This window comes from Nerophis ophidion, linkage group LG05, assembly GCF_033978795.1.
Source record: "Nerophis ophidion isolate RoL-2023_Sa linkage group LG05, RoL_Noph_v1.0, whole genome shotgun sequence".
NCBI classification, from domain to species: domain Eukaryota; kingdom Metazoa; phylum Chordata; class Actinopteri; order Syngnathiformes; family Syngnathidae; genus Nerophis; species Nerophis ophidion.
In genome coordinates, this window is record NC_084615.1 from 50,131,853 (window position 1) to 50,157,210 (window position 25,358).

Below are 25,358 nucleotides of genomic sequence, written 5' to 3' on the forward strand. Positions count from 1 at the left end.
CACAGTTTGAATATAGGAAAATTAATTACCATCCTGTAATCAAGTGATTGGATGGAGTCGTACCACAGTTTGAGAATCACTTCTTTAATCAGGCATGTGATTTGAACCTAATGAAAAAGACTGACAACAAGTTGAGGGTCTGGGGGGCTGTGGAGGGGGGGACAAGGGAGGGCAACCCCCGTGAAGCTCCTGGTTTTTCAGCAATTGAACATGCAAAAAATTGCAAAAAAAAGTTTGTTTGAAAGAATTTAAAAATTATCAACAGTGTTTACATAAGTACATACTCCATTCATCCAAATGAATCACTGTCTGTTTCAGTCACTATGTTATCAAGTCACTACAGTAATTACAGCTTGTGTTCACATCCACAGGAACCACATGGGTTAGCCTACTCTATTTACAACCTTACTAGTTTTCACTTCATAGCCACGGATGGTTCACCCAGTTATTTACACATTACTTTGGTTCATTCTCACATTACTTTGGCATTTTTACTATGATGGCTCTGACATGAGAATTCCTGGCAAATTTCTGAGCAGCTTGCATTTTCCTTTTTTGTTTCTGCTTTAGTGGATTCTGCATTGGATTTTATAGCCAATTTCTGCCTCGTCGACTACCTTTCCACTTCTAACTGATCCAAATGCAAAACGCATACATTTGTCCAACTGTGGCCAAGTAGACACATTGTGGGTTTCCTAGACATTGTCTACATCGCTGAAAGAAAAATCTAAGGAAGAGAATCCCTATGCCATCTTCCACTATTTTTTTTAATATATATATCAGCTGCTTGAATATTCGCTCGTCGTCATTTGGCAATTTCGATGACCCGCTCTAACTTGTCTTTGATTGGCCTGTCCTTAATGTTTCACCACAATCTTAACAAATCGTGACTCATCATAGTAAACCAACCAACCAATCACGGATGTTCTTATACGTATACAAACCAATCATTGATTTTTCCCGTATATTTTGTTCCCTGCTCGAGGAGTTGTACTAGTCCAGTTCTCGCTCTTCTCCCTCTCTCTTCTTTTGTAGCATGTAGCTTAGTTAACCACTATATGGGTAAAAAAAAAATAGCTAAGCTGTGGAAATGGCCAATTGTTTAAAGAGTAGCAAAGCTACAGCCAACCTACTGTGAAATGTAGTTAAGCTACGTTGCTTTGATTTTTAAGTTAATAATTTTTAATGCAGCCATAAACCGGAATGCATGATCAAAAACCATACTCATTACGGGACAAACGTAGTTGTTGGCTGGTATGGCAAAGAGACGGAACAAGATTTTTGCACACATTGGAGGTCGGAAAAAACTAAGAAAAACGGAAAATATTTTTTTATATTTTTAAGAGACAGATTTCTGACTCCAGACATAAAAATGACATGGCTGTCTAATGAATATTCAACAATTAACTCACAAATTTAGTTTAGAGTCATTTCAGAATTTTCAAGCTACAAAACTAGCTTGAAACTTGCTTGCCTTGCATTGGAATGCATCCACTCAAAAGAAACGACCAAATTGGTGTGCTTGGACGCAGATATTACTGACATTAATGTTTCCAAGAAATACTGTTAAAGGAGCTCACAGAACAACAGAAGCAAATATCATGAAAACAAAAAGAGGTCTCAAACCAAAATAAATATCTACAGGGTTACTTTACAGAGAATTGGAAAAGCATAAAAAGCATTAACAGAGAAATAACAGAACAGAGTTGAGTACTAAGGTTCTCCAAAATGCTTTCAATAGGCTGAGATTGTAAACAAGCACATAATCCCAGCAAGTGCCAAGTAGGAAGGAATTCAACCATTGTTGGTCAGATAAACAAAACTTAACTTTAAGATAAACAGGAATTAAGGAAGCCAAAGATCCAACATTCATCTTTATTTCGAACAGTCAATAAAACAGGCAATATGAAGAAAATTTCATAAAGATTTAGTTTGAAAAGGCGTTCTGTATAGAGGATGCAAAAGAGACAATAGTAATATAGAATAGTAGCAATTAAGGTCACTGTAAGCGAACATAACTCTTACAGAGTTCGTGGTCCCTGATATCTCCCCAACCCCCATTTTTCACATGCGGGGCCACCCCTCCGGCCCCGTTGGATGGCAGTCTCTTGGTAATCAGGAGGTTCTTGGGGAACAGCTGGTTCCCGCTGCTCTGCAGGATATTTTCTATCTTGGTTTTCTGACCAGTTGGCATGCAGGTAGTCTTCTTGTGGTGCATGCCGCAATCCCCTGCGTGGAAAATCCGTGGTGCCTCACTGACCATGACCTTCCAATAAGAAGGCAAGCAGGACACGGTCAGGTGCTGCAAGGACCAGTCCCAGTTGTAGTCATCATAGGTGCAGAACGTGTCCGTGCACCGGAGGAGCTTCTGGTAGGTCTCCCGACTCAGAGCCATGCCCATGTTGTGCTCCGTGGACTTCCACGCCTTTACTTCCACCTTGTTGGCTTTGCTGGAGTAGCCAATGTGACTGTAGCTGCCCAGCGACAGGATGTCGCAGTCACTACACTGCTCCCTTTTCAGGGAAGACATCAGCCTCAGCACATGGATAAAATCTGGAGACAGGAAGTGGTCCTCCTCAATCAGCAGGACCAGACCTTTATAGTCCTTAAGGACATGGACTCTGTCCCACACAAAGTGCAACTTCCACCACCAGTGGTGCTTGGTCTGGGAGAACTTGGCCTCACGATAGTGTCCGAACGAGTCGGGGTACTCTGCGTTGATGCATCGCAGTTTCAGGGCGTCTTTTTTTGGAATGTCTCTGGGACAGTCATTGGGGTCGTTACCGGGGAACTCCTGCGGGTACAACTGGATGCTGAATGGGAAGAAAATCTGAAGAACCTGACAGAAGTCGACTGAACTGACCACTTTGTTGATCTCAGCGGACCAGTAGTCATGGCTGAATATCAGCAGTATGCCTTCCACACCTCTGGCCTTTCGCAAGCTTTCCACCAGCAGCTTGAGATAATCTGGTCTGTTGTGGACTTGTACCACCACAACCAGGTCGTCCTTCTGCCGCGCTGCCTTAAACTTCTCATTTCTTATGGTCTGGTCAAAGTTAAGCTGGAAGACAATGCTGCGGTAGACCAAGGTAGAGTTGTCCACATTGGGTTTGTTTTCTTTATCTTTTGATCTTTCAGGGAGCGACTCATTTGTTTGGACAACCGGAAGTGGAACGGGTGTTCGGCTAACGGAAGGTGTCGCTGGTAACTGGATCTGATCGTTAGGGCTGCTGCTAAGGCCATTACTTCTCTTTACTGCCTCAGCTTCCTTTGGAAAAGGGTTGTTTTTCTTCTGTCGTCCACTGCTCCAGAAGGCTAGGCCGCAAATGACAACCACCACAGTCACTATCACCACCTTCCTCTTGTAGATTCGGAATCTCATGATAAAAAGGTCGGATCTCTTGAATTTTAGGAATAACTAGAAAATCAAACAGTTGCAGTGATCAAAAAGGTGCTAGGAGGAGGCTAATTGCTGGACACATGGATCCTGCTCCACTGCCGCTGGTGGGTGGGGGAATATTCCATAAGGCATGACAGGTGCTGGAAGGCAGCAAGGTTGCACTGATTGTGAACTGCCTGAATGGAAGACAAACCAAAACATACAGTTCATATGTATTTGAAACAAAATACGGACAAGTCATATTAGGGTTGGGTGATATGGCAAAAAAATTTTCACGACTAAATTTTCATATCATCCGATCTCAATTATATTTTGTATTTCTTATTAAACTGCAGGATTAAACTGTTTACAACTGCTGTATCTTGTAACAGACATTTCCACCATGTTTGATCGAAGTAATATAAGCTAACAGCTGATAACTGCCATTTTGTTCATATCTAAGATTGTGTTTACTCAGGAGCCTAGGAACGAGTTCAACATTGGGATACACACGCACACGCACATTAGGTGGAATCTCGATTGATGAACACCTTTATTTGCATCCTTTTTGGTTTAAAAACCTTTACATCATGCCAAATATGCATCTGTGAGCGAACCATGTCTCGGCATACGAACGCTTCAATCATTCATTCATTCATTTTGCAAGCCACCTGAAGCCATCGGTGGCTGCCATTTTGATGACACCACTTCCCGTACAGGGCATGGTCATTTAGAAAAACCGGGAACCCCTATGTCACATCCTGTTTATATCCTGTACACACAGGCGCTGCCATTTTGAAGAGCTTTGACAGAGAGCGACACTTTTATTTTTTTATTACTATTTTTTTTTACCAAATTTTGCTCGACGATATATTGACCTACAAATTATTGCAGACGCAGAATATTATTGCCATTTTTTGGGGGGTACCAAATTAACCACTGATGTAATGATAATACATAACAATAATGCATGTACATCCTTTCAAACGCAATAAACTTGTATTCGTCACAGGGCTCAAATTTAGCCGCGGCACCGCTGCATTTGCCGTGACCGCCCTTGTGATTTGCTGTAATGCCCTAAAAATTGACCAACATTTACGGTAACAACATGCCGTGACCGCCTTTGTCGTTTTACTTGTTAATGGAGTAGAGAGGCAATGATAAACGGTATAATGATAGACAGTGGTAAAATTACAGACGGTTAGTAACACCATTTAAGTTTTTATTTATCGAAAAGCCGTCATTTATTAATGCATTTCAGGCAACTGCTTACTTCCTGAATACTGAAGCGCCGCAGAGTCTGCGCATGCGCACTTGAGCCGTTCGACTCGGGAAACATGGTGGTGACTCCATGGACTTTGTTTGGAAAAAGTTCCCTCCAAGCTAACGGAGCCGATCGCTTAGTTTCAATCACTTCTACTTCTGTGGAGTCTTGGTGTGCGAGTAAGAGCGCAAGGAGGAGAACAATATTTGATGTTGCAGTTTCATTTTTACTTGAGCTACATACAGGACTGTCTCAGAAAATTGGTATATTGTGATAAAGTCCTTTATTTTCTGTAATGCAACTAAAAACATGAACATGTCATACATTCTGGATTCATTACACATCAACTGAAATATTGCAAGACTTTTATTTTAATATTGCTGATTATGGCATACAAAAAATCCTATCTCAAAAATGTAGAATATAACCATGTAAAAAAAAAAAAAGATTTATAACCGCAAAACAAAATCTAAATTGGAAAATGTCAATTAATGCACTTTAAGTTTGAACATGTAGGCAGATGTAGAGTTGTACATTACTGAAATAACAATCAAGTTAGGACCTTTGTAAACAAAAGTGCAGAGTAACAATATAAACACTACACTATAAGCAGATGTATTACCAGGTCATAGGCAAAAAAAACTTAAGTCTGGCAGATTGCGAATGAAGAAACATCAACATGACAAATGTCTGTCAAACGTTAGAAGCACTTTTAGAAATGCTTGTTTTCAAAAGTAGTAAATGGCAGCATGTCTTAGGCAATGAATTTAACCACACTTTCTATGAGCGCACAGCGTTTTACGCTGCTTTGTTTCCACTGACCTGGCTTGTTCACCAAACGCCTCAGTGAGAGTGGATTGTCAGGTAGTTGTGTTTCAAGTGGGTGTGAAGGTTTGTTGTGTTTGGGCATGTTCGGCAAACTGGCTCCTCGGTCTTGAAAGTCTCATCTTGTTCCAAAGGTTTAAAACTGAAATATTCATGCTGGTGTGGTGCCATTCGGTTTTGTGATTCTTTTGGCAATGTTCACTACAACATGCTTACTTCTTGTACTGTGTGATGCGAGCGGGCTAGCAGCGCCGCTTTGCTACACAAAGAGTCAAAGACACTAAATGAAGGACAAGAGAGTTTATCCCCTTCTTTTCTTTACGCTATGGCGACGAAAAGTGAAATGTTCTTGAAGCAAGTACATGGCAATTTATCGACACTGGAAAACTTACCGACTTCATTTTCATTTATTGCCAGTTAATTGACTTATCGAATATCGGCCCAAGCCTATCTTGACAAGTTTATTTCCACAACTGTCGTACCTTGCACTGGTCAGAGCTGTGTGAGCCTGTCTTAGAGATCCCTTTGTGTGATCAGAAACACTTTGAATGTGTCCTAACCCTCACAGTCTTGCTGTATAGCTTTGGCTTTTGAGACAACAGTTTTGAGCTAGCGTCCAGTAGGGTTGGGTATTGAGTATCGATTGGAACCGGGACTAACTTTCCGATTCTCCCGGAATCGTTCAAAAGTTTAAATTTTGATTCGTAGTTTCGATACCCAGTCAGCCGACCGGAAAAAAAAAATAAGTCCGCCGACCGGAAGAAGAAGCCGCTGAACACCAACAAAGAAGCGGCCACTGTCGGAAGTGTTAGCATAGCCGAGCGAGTCAGTCAAGCATGAATAGTGGGCGGCGACGGCCGAAAGTGTGGCTTTATTTTACTAAAAAAAATGAAATATCAGCGAAATGTAACACGTGTGACAGGACTCTTTCGTGCTTAGGAGGGTGCACGTCGAACATGATGAAGCGCCTCCGTGTTCATGGTGTACAAATAAATGCGTGTCCCATCTTCGACGCGCTGCTCTGACCGTCCTCCTCTGCCTCTTCCTCTGGCGCCGACATCCAGCCTGGCACCTCAGTGACTGCACTGCAGTCCGAATCCGGTAAGTAAAACAATATATATGCAACAAATAATGTGTTTTGCGCCAACTTTGAGGCAGCTAACAAATTAGCCCGCGTATTTTTTCATGACAATTTACAACCTGCTAGCCAGGCTCCGCGATGTGCTCAGCGTACTCCGTTCACCGTAGCAGCAATGGGGAAGATGTCGGTGCCACAGACGGAAGAGTGCCACAGAAAGGTCACTGCACACACAGTCAAAAGACTGCATCCCTTTTCAGAGGTGGAATCTCCAACATTTAGGTTAGTTAAGCAATAACGTTAGAGCTAAGCTAATTGATACTGGGCTAAACAGTAACAGCAACATTACATGTTTAATTATGTTTGCAGGGATATGGTGAAAACTCTCAACCCAAAATACATACCACCTTCCAGGGACTACACGTCAAACACATTGATCCCGGCATGGTACAAGAAGAATCGGAATCGTGAATCATCAGGAATCGAAATCGAAACAAAGAATCGGAATCAGAATTGTTCGAATTCAAACGATACCCAACCCTCGCGTCCAGATGAGTTAGCCTCCGGCTTGTGACACCTTCAATTGAAGTATTTTATTAGCAAAGGGGGTTTTGTTCTGCAGCAAGTCTTTTACCTGTGATGACACCGAAAAATATATCACAGTGGACTTATATTATAGCGACGAAAAAGGCACTAACAGGACACAAGCCGATGAAGGATTGCCTCACACTGCTAGTTTTTGCTAATGCTAGGTGGGATCTTTAAAAGTTCCTCCAGATCATATACACATAGAGTACAGTAGTATCTTTTCTCAGACCCGCAACATTCTAAAGTCATACAGTTTGGAAACAAATTTGGGGTAAAATACCTAACACATACAACACATTAACATATCTTAAAAGACTCCAAATTAAAGGACTAACTCAATTGGCGTGTTTAGAATTTTCTTTGGCTTTCCACCACATGATGGCAACCATTGAAGCAGACATGGTTAAGTGGTGTAAAGAAAGTAACATGGTCACATCTCTCCGTCCTCGGGACTCATTACTAAAAAGGTTACAATCAGTCCAAAGAGATAAAGAAAACAACAAGTTAGCGCTTAAGTAAAGAGTAGAGAAACTCGCCTCCCACATTACACTTCATCACATCAGTGTCACTCTTTTAACACATTTTTATATACAGGGATTAACTTATTTTTACACTTGTATGATATTTAATAATGCCATTATCAAGCCTGAATGCTATGCCGGGAGGTCAAGTGACATGCCATCAACAACGAATGAGTGCTTCTATTTCACTAAAAAATGCATAATTTTACTTGGCGAATAACTTCTTTTTACACTTCCACTGTCGTCAAAGGAGGTTAAGAAGTACCTTGGGCTTGCCAAAGGATGAATACTTTCTGAGTTAAATGTAATGACAGTTTGATTTCCAGTAGTAAAATATGTTTTACATGAGAATGAGGAAAATTAAAGAGTCACTTTACAAAAAATAGTTACATTGCCTGTAGAATTAAAAATGTTTTACAATGGAAACAGTTTGATCTTGAAGCAGACTACTTATATTTCTATTATTTCTGATTGCAAAATTTGAAATACAAACAAATGAACACCCTGAGAGAGTTTTTTTTTTACCTGAATAGGTTCTATTGGACTAATAATCTACATCTGGCTGTGCAAATATACTAATAAAACAGAAAGAGATGTTAGGAACAAGTAAATACAGGTCAATACTGTCACAAATAAGTGACAGTTTTGAGGGCGGCATGGCGTAGTGGGTATAGCGGCCGTGCCAGAAACCTGAGGGTTGCAGGTTCGCTTCCCACTTATTGACATCCAATTCGCTGCCATTGTGTCCTTGGGCAGGACACTTCCCCCTGGCCCCCGGTGCCGCTCACACTGCTGAATGAATGATGAATGAATGATAGGTGGTGGTCGGAGGGGCCATAGGCGCAAACTGGCAGCCACGCTTCCGTCAGTCTACCCCAGGGCAGCTGTGGCTACAGATGTAGCTTACCACCACCAGGTGTGAATGAATGATGGGTTCCCACTTCTCTGTGAGCGCTTTGAGTATCTAACAATAGAAAAGCGCGATACAAATCGAATCCATTATTATTATTATTATTACATTTCCTGCACATGCACTAATTTTCAAGTACATTACTTTGTGCATGTCAACACGGAAAACAATTCATAATTTTAAAGTGATGGTGTCTAGGGCAAAGTGATCTCTGTAATACAATGTTTCTATTTAATTTTGAAAGAGGTCATGAGATAACAACTGATGCAGCGTGAAACCCTCCCCCATCCCCTTTTTTCGCTGAGGAAGCGAGTGTGAGATGCTTTTAAGTGGATTACACAGGCCAGTGGCAAGAGCCAAACAAGGCTGATTTAGTCATTATAGAGATATTTGCAAGTGCTTGCGAGTATTTCGAATTGAAACCACGGCAATAAATGAGTACACCAATGTAGACCATGATAGCTACAAAATAAGATGAATTATTGCTCTAATAATACCTCAAATAAAGCAATATTAGTCGTACTATGACTTTTTTTAATGAATTACAGAAATGTCATAACAAATTGCACATCATTGGCATCTTATTTTATGTTTAACATGAGTTTAACAAGATAACGTCAACTAGGGCTGGGCGATATATAAGATATATCGCGGGTTTGTCTCTGTGCAATATAGAAAATTACTATATTGTAATATTCGAGTATACGTTCTCACGCAGGACTTTTAGTTCCGGGCGTACACTTCAGCCTCTCCTCGCTCTTTCGTGTGTCTCCTTCTTACAGACAAGCAGGCGCACATTCTTACATACGTCACAACTGTCACGTCATACGTCACATACACGCCCTCGCCCAGCAGAGAGCTAGCGGTGTGGCTAATGTTAGCTGCTAACGTAGCCGTACGTGAGAAAGATGGTGCGGATCTGGTAACAGATGAAGGAAGACTTAATTCCCAAGAAAAACAGCAGGGTTTCCATCGTCTGGCGGTGGTTCGTCTTCAAGTGGGAATATGTCGAACAAACAACCGTAAATTGTCAAGCGTGGGGCAAAAGCGTTGCTATAAAAAGTAGCATTACTGCTAATATGTAGCATCATTCGAAAAGTCACTCGCTAGAGAATGAAGAGAATTTCAGGACCTGAGTACAGTGGTTCTTAACCTGGGTTCGATCGAGCCCTAGGGGTTCGGTGAGTCAGCCTCAGGGGTTCAGCGGAGCCTCCGCCATGGACGTAAAGACACATCTGACTTATCGTGTAAATAAAAAGTTCTCCCTATCAGCATATTACGGATACCCCCAAACAATGTTCCCTCTAATTTTCCATCTGATTTGCAGGTTGTTTGATTGATCGATTTTAAACTTTTACTAGCAGATTGCAAAGGAAGAGAATACATTATATGAAACAGTACAGTTTACACAGTACAGTACATATTCCGTGCAATGGTAACACCCAAATACGTTTTTTTAACTTGTTTAAATCGGGGTCCACGTTAATCAATTCATGGTAATGTGTTTAAAGGGGAACATTATCACCAAACCTATGCAAGCGTCAATATATACCTTGATGTTGCAGAAAAAAGACCATGTATTTTTTTAACCGATTTCCAAACTCTAAATGGGTGAATTTTGGCAAATTAAACGCCTTTCTGTTTATCGGTCTTTTAGCGATGACGTCAGAACGTGACGTCACCGAGGTAATACACCCGCCATTTTCATTTTCAACACATTGCAAACACCGGGTCCCAGCTCTATTATTTTCCGTTTTTTCGACTATTTTTCGGAACTTTGGAGACATCATGCCTCGTCGGTGTGTTGTTGGAGGGTGTAACAACACTAACAGGGAGGGATTCAAGTTGCACCACTGGCAAGAAATCTGCCGCCAGACCCCCATTGAATATGCCAGAGTGTCTGCACATTTTATCGGCGATGCTAAGACAGACATGGCACAGAGATGTATGGATAACCTGCAGATGCATTTGCAACAATTAAGTCAACAAAATCAAAAAGGTGAGTTTTGTTGATGTTGACTTATGTGCTAATCAGACATATTTGGTCACGGCATGACTGCCAGCTAATCGATGTTAACATGCTATGCTAATCGATGCTAACATGCTATTTACACTAGCTGTATGTACATTTGAAACTAGATACCCACATTTAATGCGAAACCAACACTTACCAATCGACGGATTTAAATTGCTCCAGTGTCACAAGATGCGAAAGTCCTGATCGTTTGGTCTGCACATTTTACCGGCTATGCTAATAAAGCAGCCATGCTATGGGCCACTTTATTAGGTACACCCATGCTATGGCCGAATAGCGTCAATAGCTATTCGCTCAATAGCTTCAATTTCTTCTTCAATTTCGTTTTCGCTATCTGCCTCCATACTCCGACCATCTGTTTCAATACATGCGTAATCTGTTGAATCGCTTAAACCGCTGAAATCTGAGTCTGAATCCGAGCTAATGTCGCTATATCTTGCTGTGGTAACCGTCATGTTGTTTGTTTTGGCAGCACTGTATGACGTCACAGGGAAATGGACAGTCGCATCGCAAACAGCGAAAATCAAGAACTTTAAAGCTTTTTTTAGGGATATTCCGGGAGGTGTAAAATTTTGAAACAAACTTTGAAAAATAAAACAAGCCACTGGGAACTGATTTTTATTGCTTATAACCCTTTTGAAATTGTGATAATGTTCCCCTTTAAGGTGTGTAATTTGTTGTGAGTTCATGCACTGTGTTGGTTTTGCTCTTTGAACAAGGTTTTGTTCTTTGAACAAGGTGATGTTCATGCATGGTTAATTTTGTGCACCAGTAAAAAAAACATTTTTTTCTTGAATATGAAAAAAAAAAAAATTTTTTAACTAAAGAAGGGTTCGGTGAATGCGCATATGAAACTGGTGGGGTTCGGTACCTCCAACAAGGTTAAGAACCACTGCCTTAGTAACATACCACATAATAAAGGAAGAATACTATTTGATGACCTATTATGCAGCTCCTTTCTATTTGACATTTAATGTCTCTGACAATCTTGCAATTTATGTTTTGGAAATGACTTGAATGTTTGTGCCATTGTTTAATAACTTTAATAAATACACTTTTGGTCAATTGACTTAGTTGTGATTTCCCTATCTGCATGAAAGTTCAAAAGTAGCATATATTAATGCAGTATAAAGAAGAATGTTTTAATGAATACACATATAGTCACCATACTGCTGTGATTATATGCATAAAGTGTTCATTCAAGGCGAAGGCAAAATATCGTAATATATATCGTGTGTCGCGATATGGCCTAAAAATATTGCGACATTTAAAAAAAGGCACTATCGCCCAGACCTAACGTCAACATTGTTTACGTGTTTATTAGTTATTTTTACCATGAATTAACGTGGACCCCGCTTAAACAAGTTGAAAAACTTATTTGGGTGTTACCATTTAGTGGTCAATTGTACGGAATATGTACTGTACTGTGCAATCTACTAATAAAAGTTTCAATCGATCAATCAATCAAAATTGAACCCCACTGATTTTATAAATAGGCACACTAACCATCCATCCATCCATCCATTTTCTACCGCTTATTCCCTTTCGGGGTCGCGGGGGGCGCTGGCGCCTATCTCAGCTACAATCGGGCGGAAGGCGGGGTACACCCTGGACAAGTCGCCACCTCATCGCAGGGCCAACCGTTGGATTTAAAATGTCAATAAGTGAACATGCAAGTGCACTAATGTGCTTCGAAAACGGGATCACTGGGACACTTTACATATAAAATTACTCTTGATGCCATTCCTCAAATAATCCAATTAACGTGAGCAGCATGTTTGATTGAATAACAATAAGTTGATAGCCTCTTTTGACAGCTTCATTTACATCATGTTTAAACTAGTGCATGGGTCCCTTACTTGCCGCCCACTTGTATGTCTTTCTCAATGCTAAACGAACGACATCCAAAGCAAAATGCAAATTAGAGTACGTAAAAATATTGACACATAAGCATATTAACAAACCACCAAGCCAAGAAGTGGTAGTTTAGCAGCGTGCTAGCAGTTAAAGTTAGCTCGGCTATGCTAGCAGCTTGTACGTTAAGGAAAAAGCTTTCCCCCCAAAAAGAGCACCCGGCGTCCGCTGCAGAAGACCCAGAAACGCAGTGTTGGGGAGATCACTTACCTAATATCGGATCGGTCAGGCTTCCACTTGAGAAGGAAACATCAGTTGGTTCCGGGTCCCGTTTTACTCCATTCCTCCATTGGAGCGGCTAGCAGCTAACTGGTTGACGTGTCCTAGTTGTTGGCGCACTGTGCTCTTATGTCCAGCAGGGGGCAGGCAAGTCACATCCACTAAATATTAGGATTTTCACAGGCTGGTTTAACCAAACTAAAGCCTACCTTACAAAAACAGTAAATATCCATCCATCCATACATTTCTACCGCTTGTCCCTTTATGTGGTCGTGTTATCTCAGCTGCATTTGGGTGGAATTCGGCGTACACCCTGGACAAGTCGCCACTTCCTCGCAGGGCCAACACAGATAGACAGACAACATTCACACTCACATTCACACACTAGGGCCAATTTAGTGTTGCCAATCAACCTATCCCCCGGTGCATGTCTTTGGAAGTGGGAGGAAGCCGGAGTACCCGAAGGGAACCCACACATTCACGGGGAGGACATGCAAACTCCACACAGAAAGATCACAATCCCGGGATTGAACCCAGGACTACTCAGGACCTTCGTATTGTGAGGCAGATGCACTATCCATCCATTTTTTAGCGCTTGTCCCTTTCGGGGTCGCGGTGGGTGCTGGAGCTTATCTCAGCTGAATTTGGGCGGAAGGTGTTGTACACCCTGGACATGTCGCCGACAAGACAGACAGACAGACAACATTCACACTCACATTCACACACTAGGGCCAATTTAGTGTTGCCAATCAACCTATCCCCAATATCGATTGTATCAATTAACATATTGCGACCCTGAGAATTCTAGCCGTATGTTTAATACGTAACTGCATTTGGGTGGAATTCGGCGTACACCCTGGACAAGTCGCCACCTCCTCGCAGGGCCAACACAGATAGACAGACAACATTCACACTCACATTCACACACTCGGGCCAATTTAGTGCAAACTCCACAAACTCCCAGGACTACTCAGGACCTTCGTATTGTGAGGCAGATGCACTATCCATCCATTTTTTAGCGCTTGTCCCTTTCGGGGTCGCGGTGGGTGCTGGAGCTTATCTCAGCTGAATTTGGGCGGAAGGCGTTGTACACCCTGGACATGTTGCCGCCAAGACGGACAGACAAACAACATTCACACTCACATACGCTTGACGTCACAAGCTGTTAGGAAATATGAGGGCTGCACACACACACAGCTAAAAGTCGTCTGCTTTAACCGCATAATTACACAGTATTTTGGAGATCTGTGTTGCTGAATCTTTTGCAATTTGTTCAATTAATATTGGAGAAGTCAAAGTAGAAAGATGGAGTTGGGAAGCTTTAGCCTTTAGCCACACAAACACACGGTGATTCCTTGTTTAAAATTCATGGAGGGGAAACTTTACTATGGATCACAGCGAACATGGATCCCAACAGAATGTCAACCAGCAGGTTTCGGTGAGAAAATTGAGGTAAAAAGTCGCTTCTTACCGGAGATCAGCTGAGCTTGTGCCGCCCATAAAGCTGCCGTCGACTTCTCTGAGACACTGCGGGTCAACACACCCGTAGAAACACACCTCCGACTACCAGGTACTGTTAAACTCACTAATACACTAGCAACACAATAGAAAAATAAGGGATTTCCCAGAATTAAAACATCTGAATCCATCCCAATGCAATCACGTTTTTTTGGGGTTTTTTTCTAGTCCGTCGCTATCGATATCCTCAAACACAAATCTTTCATTCTCGCTCAAATTAATGGGGAAATTGTCGTTTTCTCGGTCCGAATAGCTGTTTTTGTTGTAGGTTCCCATTAAAAGCAATGTGAATATATGAGGAGCCATCAACATGGGACGTCATCGTCTCCGACTTCCGGTAGAGGCAGGGCTTTCCTCCAGTTGCAAAGTTTATCGCGGATGTTCTCTACTAAATCCTTTCAGCAAAAATATGGCAATATCGCAAAATGATCAAGTATGACGAATAGAATGGACCTGCTATCCCCGTTTAAATAAGAAAATCTCATTTCAGTAGGCCTTAAATGTCGTGTGGCATCCTTTGATGAGGACACCTGACCTGTCAAATATGGGGAAGAAGGCAGACCGAAGAGGGGGGGGAAAGAGAATAGGCACAAATATGAGGAAAAGAAGAAGGAACGCAAAGGAAGGATTTTAGTATTGTTTTCTGTGTGCCTGAATATAGATAAAAACATGTTTATGTGCCTTGGATGGGTTTCAAGCCTCTTTCTGTATTTAAACAAAATTCTATTGACAGTGATAGGCAAGCAACTTGGAAAATGTAGTACACTAAGCTACAAGTTATTCGTGATTAAATGTAACTAAGCTTCAGGGGAAACTATCCCTGGAGAATTGTAGCAAGCTACACTGCGACGGCATTTATATCTACAGGCCCACATGTATAACATCGATGTTAATGTAACTGAGAGTGTATAAATGGGCACAATACGGGTCCATTACTATTAACTATCTGTCATTTAGCTGGGGACACCCTACAACAACGACGGCTATGTGCGGTTGGGAGAATGACCGTGTCAGCAACCTGAGGGTTCCTGGTTCGATCTCCACCTACTACCAACCTTGTTACGTCCGTTGTGTCCTTAAGCAAGACACTTCACCCTTGCTCCTGATGGGTCATGGTTAGGGCCTTGCATGGCAGCTCCCGCCATCAGTGTGTGAATGTGTGTATGAATGGGTGACTGTGGAAATAGTGTCAAAGCGCTTTGTGTACCTTGAAGGTAGAAAAGCACTATACAAGTATAACCCATTTGACTACCTCTAGGAATCCACTCACTCAACTGTATGTATTTATTTAGTTTGCCTTTTTTGGGCCACCCCTTTAATCTAATAAATTTTACCTACCTACAGTAAAAATAAAAAAATATCCATCTATATATTAACAAATAAAAAACAATTAATTGTGTGTCGTCTGGGAACAGTTGGTAATTGTAATGTGCAGTAAACCTTTAATGAACTCAACTCACCTTAATCTGTGTTCCTAAATTTGTGTTGGACGTCTTAGATGAAGAGAGCAGTTATGATTTTGGTTTACAGAGTAAACAACTAAAAACTAAGGTTTTGGGCATTGTTTTCTCTAAACATATACTTTTATGCATTTATGGCCAAGGACACACATTATTGTGGGTTTGCTGGACGTCGTCTTCATCCCTAAAGGAAAAATCTAATCTGTAGGAGAGAATCTCCCTGCCATTCTCAAGTATGTTTCCTTTTTTTTTTGTCTTCAGGTTGAAGCGTCCCCCTGTCTTCTACTCCCTCGTCGTCATGTGACATAAGCCCATGTCTGTTATGATTTTGCTTACTAGTTATCTTGCCTATGATTGGCCAGTCCGTAACGTTTCGCCTCTAACCTTAACCAATTGTGACTCATCATATGAACACCAACCAACCATTGGGGATGTTCTCCGTATGTATGGAAGTCTTCATGTATCCAGGTCATTGTATTTTTTTATGTATTTGTTTTGGCCTGGATTGGCAGTCCATTTATTCAATTTTTATCTTTTTACAGCTTGTAGCTTTGATGTAAGTTGCCTCCATTTCTCAGATGATATAATTCAGTGGTTCTCAACCTTTTTTCAGTGATTTACCCCCTGTAAACATTTTTTTTAATTCAAGTACCCCCTAATCAGAGCAAAGCATTTTTGGTTGAAAAAAAAGAGATAAAGAAGTAGAACACAATACTAAGTCATCAGTTTCTGATTTATTAAATTGTAAAAAAGTGCAAAATATTGCTCATTTGTAGTGGTCTTTCTTGAACTATTTGGAAAAAAGATTTAAAAATAACTAAAAACTTGTTGAAAAATAAAGAAGTGATTCAATTATAAATAAAGATTTCTACACATAGAAGTAATCATCAACTTAAAGTGCCCTCTTTGGGGATTGTAATAGAGATCCATCTCGATTCATGAACTTAATTCCAAACATTTCTTCACAAAAAAAGAAATCTTTAACATCAATATTTATGAAACATGTCAACAAAAAATGTAGCTGTCAACACTGTATATTGCATTGTTGCATTATTCTTTTCACAGTTTATGAAGTTACATTCATATTTCGTTGAAATATTATTCAATAAATATATTTATAAAGGATTTTTGAATTGTTGCTATTTTTAGAATATTTGTAAAAAATCTCACATACCCTTTAGCATACCTTCAGGTACCCCCAGGGGTACGCGTACCCCCATTTGAGAACCACTGATATAATTGACTGAAGTGCTGATATTAACCAAACCTAGCTGTAGCATAGCTTTCTTGACATCCATCCATTAATTTTCTACCACTTGTCCCTTATGGGGTCGCGAAGGGTGCAGGAGCCTATCCCAGCTGCATATGAGAAAAAGGCGAGGTACACCCTGGGCAAGTCGCCACCTCATCACAGGACCAACACAGATAGACAGACAGCATTCACACTCACATTCACACACTAGGGACAATTTAGTGTTGCCAATCAACCTATCCCCAGGTGCATGTCTTTGGAGGTTGGAGGACGCCGGAGTAGCCGGAGGGAAACTACATAGTCACGGGGAGAACATGCAAACTCCACACAGAAAATCCCCAGTTTAGGATTGAACCCAGGACCTTCGTATTGTGTAAACAAAAATAAAAATCAACCGCATAATTTTTGAGGCATTTTAGTACAATGAGGCATTAATGTGTCATCACACAAAGCGATGGGCATGGCGGTGAATTGATCTAGTTAATGTCAAATAACAACTTACACAACCATCATTCGTATATTGGACACGCATGGTATTCACATACCCTCAGATAGATATTATTTAATATTTATGCAGAACAGTACATAGACGTGTACAGGCCAAACGCTATATGATATATTCAAAGAGTGAAATTTCATATTGCTATATTATGATACATCCATCGTACAGTCACACACAAAAATAATTGACAAAAACGTAGTAAATATTCTACTGCATTAAATACATTTCAAGTGCAAAGTATTGATGTGGTAGCGTGTTTACACAACCCACAAGTGTACACACGGCATCACACGAGTGAACAAGTTTGTGAAAACTGAATAGCTATATTACTCACCTCTTATTATCTGCACAAATTTAACGTGGTGTTTAAATGCAGGAAATATGTTGTAGTATGTTTAAGTAGTGTTGCAGCAAATATATTATGTTGAAGCAAATATAATGTGAATTTTGCAGCAAATACCATAGCCTTGTTGCAGCAAATATACTGTATGTATGTTGCAGTGTCGAGTCTTGTGAAAAACAGCCGAAACTGGCGTCGAAGCCAGTGGAGTGTTGTCATCGTCCGTGATTGGTTAAGGGTTGACTTCATCATCATCATCATCATCATCATTATTTGTTATTTCTTTGAATTGAGTTTGAGTTTATTTAGAACATGCACATCTAATGTTCACAATTACACAGTCCATCATGACTGAAAAGAAGTAAGAAGAAGTAGTGCTTATGTATTCCAATCCAATCACAAATAAACATGTTCACTTCCTGTGTTTCATGTCTACAGCTCAAGAGCTACAAGCAAAACCATGAAATGAGGCCGGGAAAAAAAGAAATAACACACCTCAATCTCTGCAAGGAAAGCCAACCCTCTCCCAAGTCCTGAGTGCACATCACACACACATTGCACATGTTGAAATATGCTAATCAAGCTGGAAGCAGCTGGGTGCTTTGTCATTAGCCAAATGTTGCTGATATTGGAGAAAGTTGGACAAGAGCAGAGCTTATTGGGTTAGAAAGTTAAACAATGTTGGAATAAGATTGTTCATGACACCTAAATGTTGTAGAAGTTGACTCATTCTCGGTACTCTACTTCTGGTCTTACAGTCTCTGTTGATTGCCTAGTCAACTGCAGTAGTATAATTGGTGTTTGGCTCCTCTGGTGGTATTGCAAATGTCCTGTGCTTATGTGTTGTTCCGTATGCTTGCTCACTTTGGCTGCTATGATACCTGTAAGGAGCCTCCATGTGGTGCTGAGGCAGGTTATAGGTCAGTAGTTTAAGGGCACTGGTGCCTTCTTGGGGTCTTTCATGGTGAGGACTGTCTGACCTTGAGTTAACCACCGTGATGTTAGTAGCTGGTTCATTTGTGCTGCCGGTTGTTCATGTGCTACAGTTAGCTTTTCAAGACAGTAGGCCTAATCTTGTCGGTCACTGGTGCTGTCCAGCTTTTCATCTTGGACACTACTGTTTGGATATCTGATGCTTTTATGACTACTGGGTTTTGCTCGGGAGGTTGCTGTGCTCTGCTTGTCTTAGATGTTTTCATTGACCAGGTCATTGTATTCTCAAGGCCTTCAACAATTACAACTGGACTCTTTAGTCTGTCCTAGAAGTCCAAGCACTCTACATAAGTTCATGCCTATACAGTCGATGCTCTGCTCATTGAACATTGGTGTTGTGTGATGCCTCCTTTTCAAAGATACTCTTCCAGTATTAGTCTGTCTGTTTCGATCTCGTTACTTTATCACAGAGAATACAGCTTGGCTCGGATTAAACATTTTTTAAAAGTCTTAAACAACCTGCTGTACTTGGATCCTTTTATTTGAGAGCAGCTTGAACATGTGGAATTTGCTGAGCATTCGTGGAGAAAGACTCACAATAAAAAGGGTTACATTTTAGACGATAACTCTAAAGACAATAATGACTGATATAATGCTGAAAAGGTAACAACCACTTTAAAAAACGGTGTTAAATTCTACTGAGTAAGACGCTGAGAATATACAGTACAACAGAATAAATAGTGGAACTATTAACTTTAAAAACAAATGGTTGTCAGTCCTTATTTACTTCTCACACAATCTCATCGACATGAAGCAAAACATAGCAAAAATGCAACAAACACAGAAGGGTAAAAAATAAATACCCTTTAGCCCCTTCAGTTAAAAACCCTGCCTGCAATTTGAAAGCGAATAAAAGAAAACTGAATCGGAATAACTTTTAAAACCCTTTAGCCCCTTCAGTTAAAAACCCTGCCTGCAATTTGAAAGCGAATAAAAGAAAACTGAATCGGAATAACTGTAAATTGATAATGAAAATCCTTTTACACTTAAAAACAACAACACAAAAAGTAAAAGTTTAAAAAAATATGAAGATTGGCATTGCAAAACATGATCCAGAAAATATTGTGTTTTTAGAACGTCTACATTTAATTTTTTCAATTCAATATTTTACAATATCACTACTCACACAATACAACTTTATCTACAATGCCAACTCTCTTTTTCTGCACCAAAATTAACTGTCAGCTTTCTGAAAACACTGCCAGTTAAAACACCAAAACACCAAACCACCAACACATCACTGTTGTAGAATGGAAAGCTGCTTATGTGTTTCTCCTGCTGTGTGAACAAGCCCCACCCACTCTGCTTCTTAGCATTAACTGGTCTTCCTAAAGCTGCTGTGAAATATTATTACCATCATGACATAAAGACCAGTATATCATTTAAAAGCATTGCAACCATTGCAACAATTATGATGGTTAAAGACTTGCGGCAATTTGAAAACAGCACTGCACATTTATTTACAGCTTTGATAAGAAACGATTATTCTCATGGCATTCAATGGATTGCAACTGGTTAGTTCGGTTTTGCTATACAATACCTGATAATATAATGACCTGGATGAATGAGAACATCAATCGACAATAAAAGATTTGGATGTATAAAATTAAAAAGCCTAATTGCCTTATTTTGTTTAGGCCTTGATTAGAGACAACATCATTAATGGCTATCTGGATGGTGATTAGTTTGCTAGCTGTGTGTGTGTGTGTGTGTGTGTGTGTGTGTGTGTGTGTGTGTGTGTGTGTGGGTAATACCTTGTGTCATGTGACCTCTGAGCAGCCAGCTAATCAGCTTCCCTCAGTCACAGAAGGATTAATGGCGTCTGCAGAGAAAGATAGTGACCGTGTTTGCATGGTGCTTCTTCCTAATGACCTCTGACACCCCACACCCTTTCATGGGTGCGGTGTGCTGGGTGCTGCCACTGGAGGAGGAAGGTGAGGAGCTTCTGGATGAGGTAAGAAGCAGTCTGAGAAGCAAGCGAATGTGGCGTGGAATAAGAGCTGGAGAGGGGGGTGTTGCCTGTGAGGAAGGTGATGAATATGATGTTTCCCCCTCAGCGGCCACTCTCGCCCATCCACACTTTTCCAAGAGGTCGGGTTGCGTCCCTTCTGTCCAGGAAGTCCTATGCCAAAGAGGATGGCCTACAGCCCGGAAGTTCCGCCCACCTGAGTGTGTGTCAACGTGTGCACAGAGTCCTTAAAGAGCTGCTGGACACGGAGAAGTCCTACGTGAAGGTCTAGTACAGGAAGCATGCTCTTGATGCTCCCGTTGATCCTAATAATGGTGTGGTCCTGCTGCTCAAACAGGATCTGGTCTACTTGTTTGAGGTCTACCTGACTCCTCTGCACAATGAGACCTTCCTCAGTAACGACGAGGTCTGTTCTTCCTCTTACTCTTCAGAGCAGATTAGAACCTCAGTGTGTCTCTTCCAGAAGGAGGCGCTGGTGGGTATCCTTCCTGAGATGTTGGACTTTCAGCGAGTTTTTCTCCAAACTCTGGAGGACAACATTACCTCCAGTCCAGACTTGGACTCACCTGAGCAGTTCAAGGTGAGAATCTTTGTAGTTTTTATCTCAGGAGGGAAATGTGGACTTTCATACTTTCCTTCCAGAGAGTTCTCGTCTCAGTGGGAGCATCTTTTCTGCACTACGCTGACCACTTTAAGCTTTACAGCATCTTCTGTGCCAACCACGTCAAAGTCCAGAAGGTTCTGGAGCGAGGTGAGGCTATAATTTCCCCCAAAAGAAAATAAAAAGTATAGGACACACAGGAAGAAGTGTTGTTCTCCTCCTTGCAGCCAGGACAGACAGAACCTTCAAACACTTTCTGGACACCAGAAACCTGACCAAGCAGCACTCTTCGTCTCTGGACTCCTTCCTCATCAAACCCGTTCAAAGAGTTCTCAAGTACCCGCTTCTGCTGCGAGAACTCATCAGTCTCACTCGGCCCAAAAGCGCCGAGTACATCCGGCTGACAGGTGAGACGACAACCAGCAGTCAGCAGCATTGATCTAATGTCTGCTGGTGTCTACACAGAGGCACTGCAGGCCATGGAGGAGGTGGCCTGTCACATAAATGAGGTGAAGAAGTTATACGAGGACTTTGGACATGTCTTTCAACAGCTAGCCTCGGACAGTCAGGTCAGGTGACTTCTTAAAATTCATCACACAGTGTCTCCATGCAAATTCTGATGACCTGTGCTCAGGTGTCGACGGGGGACTTCCTGGTCCACTCTTCGGTGTTGTGGCTCAACCCTCAACCTATTCTGGATTGCCTGAAGAAGGAACCAGAACTCACTTTGTTTGGTATGAGGCTCATTAGCACCAGCTGATGCTCAAACCTGAAAGATGTGTGTGCTTCTGCCTGCAGTATTCCAGCGGGCGGTCATCTTGGCATACAGCGACATTAAGATGGTGAGAGTCTCTCCATCCGGTTTCCTTCTTTCATCCAGCTTCCTCTTATGTCTTCTCTAAACCACAGCCCCCCTCACGCTCGCCTCATCTGGACCTCTCCAGGTTACGCTGGCTAATCCCTGTCCCGGCACTCCAAGTCATCCCAGGTCAGCGGCCACGGATCTGCCAATCAGATCAGAAGGTGGGGCCTAAAGAAACACATTGTTTACACTATCCCTGACTGTGTTTAGGCTGGGAGGCGTCATGCAAGTGGCAGTTGATCCACTACAAGTCTGAGGAGGGAGGAGCCAGTGAGGTGTTCCAGCTGAGCAGCAGGTTTTTCTACTGCTCCTTGTCTTAGTGTCTGGACTGATACTGTTGTCAGTGACATCACTTGTCCTGCAGATCTTTGGAGAGCAAGATGCAGATAGTGAGAATCCTCCAAAACCTCCTGGCAGACCCAGCTCCCAACGACTCCATGAGGAGGATAAACCAGCCCCAGCCGTCCTCCCATTGGACAAGTCCTGTTGACAGGAAGGACTGTGGTTGGCTGCTAAACTCTCAGGTGACAAGTGTCTTACGCTCTGTGACCAGAGACTTGGAGGCTCACCTGCAGACGCTGACCTTCAGCAGAAAAACGGTGGTGACTGGCAGCTGTGACCAAAGGAGGTCCAGGTCTGAGGTCATAGACCTAGAGAAAGACTTCAGCGTCCACAGCATCACATCCATGACCAATGAGGACATTTTCTACGAGGTGTTGCTAGAATCTTCGTCTACAGCTGTCCCTGTGCTACAAAGCTAATGCTAACAGGCTAACCTCTAAACAAAGAGAGCACAAGCTAACAAGTCAAACTCCTTGTTTTTAAACATACTTGGCCAATAAAGCTGATTCTGATTATGATCGGTGTTTCCACAACATAGCCTTGTGATTGGTTAGCAGGGTTTCTGCAGGTTTCAACAACCACAAAATGAAGACTTAAAGACATTTTCAAGACCACAATGAATACAATTTAAGACCATTTAACATCAATACTGACACAAAAGGACAAAGACATAAATAAAAATTGGATATAAATGTAATCACTGCTCTTTCACATTAGATAAATTGTTTTTAACATAACTAAGAAAACCAGAAACCTGTATAGTGTATACCAGGGGTCACCAACGCGGTGCCCGCAGACACCAGGTAGCCCGGAAGGATCAGACGAGTAGCCCGCTGGCCTGTTCTAAAAATAGCTCAAACAGCAGCACTTACCAGTGAGCTGCCTCTATTTTTTAAATTTGATGTATTTACTAGCAAGCTGGTCTTGCTTTGCTCGACATTTTTAATTCTAAGAGAGACAAAACTCAAATAGAATTTCAAAATCCAAGAAAAATTTTTGAAAGACTTTGTCTTAACTTGTTTAAATAAACTCATTTATTTTTTTACTCTGCTTCTTATTACTTTCAGAAAGACAATTGTTGAGAAAAAATACAACCTTAAAAATGATTTTAGGATTGTTAAACACATACACCTTTTTACATTTTAAATTCCTTCCTCTTCTTTCTGTCAGGGTTATTTGTTGACGAACACCAAGATGCAGAGATGGAGGCAGGCATGGAGTGAGAAAACATGATTTAATAAAGATACTAAGACAAAATCAAACAAAAGGGTACTAACACAAAGCGAGCACGAGGCAGATAACAAACTAAAGGTTTTTAGCATAGAAGCTAGCAGGAAACAAAAAAGGGCCTAGCGTGGAAGCTAGCGGGTAGCAAACAGGAAAACAGAAGTCGTTACTTGTAGAGTGAAAACAAAACAGAAGCAGGGAACAAAAGACAGTAAGGTACAAACAAAACGAATATAGCTTACCGATACGCTGCATTAAAACGACACGATAGCAACGACAGGAGCGACATGTGGCAACGACAATACAAATGACAATACAATGATCCAGCAACTGACACAAGACAAAGGAGGTACAAATAGGATCCGGCTGATTGGCAACAGGTGTGGCCAAATGCCAATCAGCCGCAGCTGAAGGGGAACACAGCACTCAGGGAACAAGACAGGAAGCTGACAAAATAAGAGCACTAGACAGGAACTAAGGACAGGAAATACTAAACACACTGAGGAGGAACACAGCACTCAGGGAACAAGACAGGAAGCTGACAAATTAAGAGAACTTGACAGGAAATACTAAACACAGGAAACAGACAAATGCAGAGGAAAAAACTAAAACATAAACAAACTGTCAGGGGCAAACCTGTCACTTTCCTGACAATTTAAATCAATGCTCAAGTAAATTTATTGTTTTTATTGTAAAGAATAATGAACAATTTTAATTTAATTCTTCATTTTAGGTTCTGTTTTTTCGACAAAGAATATTTGTGAAATATTTCTTCAAACTTATTATGATTAAAATTCAAAAAAATTATTCTGTCAAATCTAGAAAATCTGTAGAATCAATTTAAATCCAATTTCAAAGTCTTTTGAATTTCCTTTACAATTTTTGTTCTGGAAAATCTAGAAGAAATAATGATTTGTCTTTGTTAGAAATATAGCTTAGTCCAATTTGTTATATATTCTAACAAAGTGCAGATTGGATTTTAAATTATTTAAAACATGTCATCAAAAATATATATTTATTGTGAGAAATATATAAAATGATCAGTGTTTCCACAAAGATACATTTGATTATTTATGATAACATAGAGTTAAAGGTAAATTGAGCAAATTGGCTATTTCTGGCCATTTATTTAAGCGTGTGTCAAACTGGTAGCCCTTAGCATTAATCAGTACCCAAGAAGTAGCTCTTGGTTTCAGAAAGGTTGGTGACCCCTGGTGTAAACTATATCATTAGAAAAAAAAACACAGGCTGTAAAGTGATTTTCTAATTACCTGTCCGATAGAACCCAATGCATCCAGTTTGCTGGATACTCTTTGTCTTTCCTATCTGTTTTAAATGGTGTACCGCAGGTTTCCATATTAGGTCTGTTGTTGTTTTGCATATATGTAAATAATCTCTGTGAAAATGTGTCGGATGCTGTGTTCACGGTCATATCTTGTTCATTCCCCAGTGTTGTGCGAACCTTTGAGCTCCGGCAGTCATCTTTTGATGTTGTTCAATCCCAGCTGACTCAGATGAGACTAGTGCTAAATGCACATACATTTAAAGTGGGGTTATTT

The 25,358-nt window shown here is 41.0% G+C and overlaps 2 protein-coding genes and 1 long non-coding RNA gene across 4 annotated transcripts; 2 read left to right on the top strand and 1 right to left on the bottom strand.

Annotated features, from left to right (window-relative positions):
- Window positions 1-1,861: 1,861 nt before the first annotated feature.
- On the bottom strand, window positions 1,862-12,882 carry mgat2 (alpha-1,6-mannosyl-glycoprotein 2-beta-N-acetylglucosaminyltransferase). The gene is made up of 2 exons (XM_061901307.1): window positions 12,725-12,882; window positions 1,862-3,576 (listed from the first exon to the last, which is right to left on the bottom strand). Exon 2 carries the CDS (start codon window positions 3,380-3,382, stop codon window positions 2,000-2,002), a length of 1,383 nt encoding a protein of 460 aa, XP_061757291.1. The 5' UTR covers window positions 3,383-3,576; window positions 12,725-12,882; the 3' UTR covers window positions 1,862-1,999.
- LOC133553283 (uncharacterized) lies at window positions 5,463-8,160 on the top strand. Its single transcript, XR_009806887.1, has 3 exons — window positions 5,463-6,569; window positions 6,676-6,828; window positions 6,916-8,160. It is a non-coding gene; the product is annotated as an uncharacterized LOC133553283 (long non-coding RNA).
- A 7,677-nt stretch (window positions 12,883-20,559) lies between the features above and the next one.
- LOC133553284 (rho guanine nucleotide exchange factor TIAM2-like) lies at window positions 20,560-23,090 on the top strand. 2 transcript variants are annotated; one of them, XM_061901309.1, is made up of 12 exons: window positions 20,560-20,752; window positions 20,856-21,032; window positions 21,105-21,173; window positions 21,234-21,347; window positions 21,410-21,518; window positions 21,596-21,775; window positions 21,834-21,937; window positions 22,003-22,102; window positions 22,167-22,210; window positions 22,278-22,356; window positions 22,441-22,525; window positions 22,595-23,090. In XM_061901309.1, the coding sequence occupies exons 1-12, from the start codon at window positions 20,666-20,668 to the stop codon at window positions 22,989-22,991; spliced, it is 1,545 nt and encodes a 514-aa protein (XP_061757293.1). In that variant the 5' UTR covers window positions 20,560-20,665; the 3' UTR covers window positions 22,992-23,090. The 2 variants fall into 2 exon arrangements, with proteins under 2 accessions (XP_061757293.1, XP_061757292.1); XM_061901308.1 differs by having other exon boundaries at window positions 20,561-20,752; window positions 21,231-21,347.
- Window positions 23,091-25,358: the final 2,268 nt, after the last annotated feature.

Coding starts and splice junctions, on each gene's coding strand:
- mgat2 (XM_061901307.1), bottom strand. CDS start 3,382: ATGAGATTCCGAATCTACAAGAGGAAGGTGGTGATAGTGACTGTGGTG.
- LOC133553284 (XM_061901308.1), top strand. CDS start 20,666: ATGACCTCTGACACCCCACACCCTTTCATGGGTGCGGTGTGCTGGGTG. Junction 21,348..21,409: donor ACTCACCTGAGCAGTTCAAG/GTGAGAATCTTT, acceptor CTTTCCTTCCAG/AGAGTTCTCGTCTCAGTGGG. Junction 22,357..22,440: donor GGCACTCCAAGTCATCCCAG/GTCAGCGGCCAC, acceptor GACTGTGTTTAG/GCTGGGAGGCGTCATGCAAG.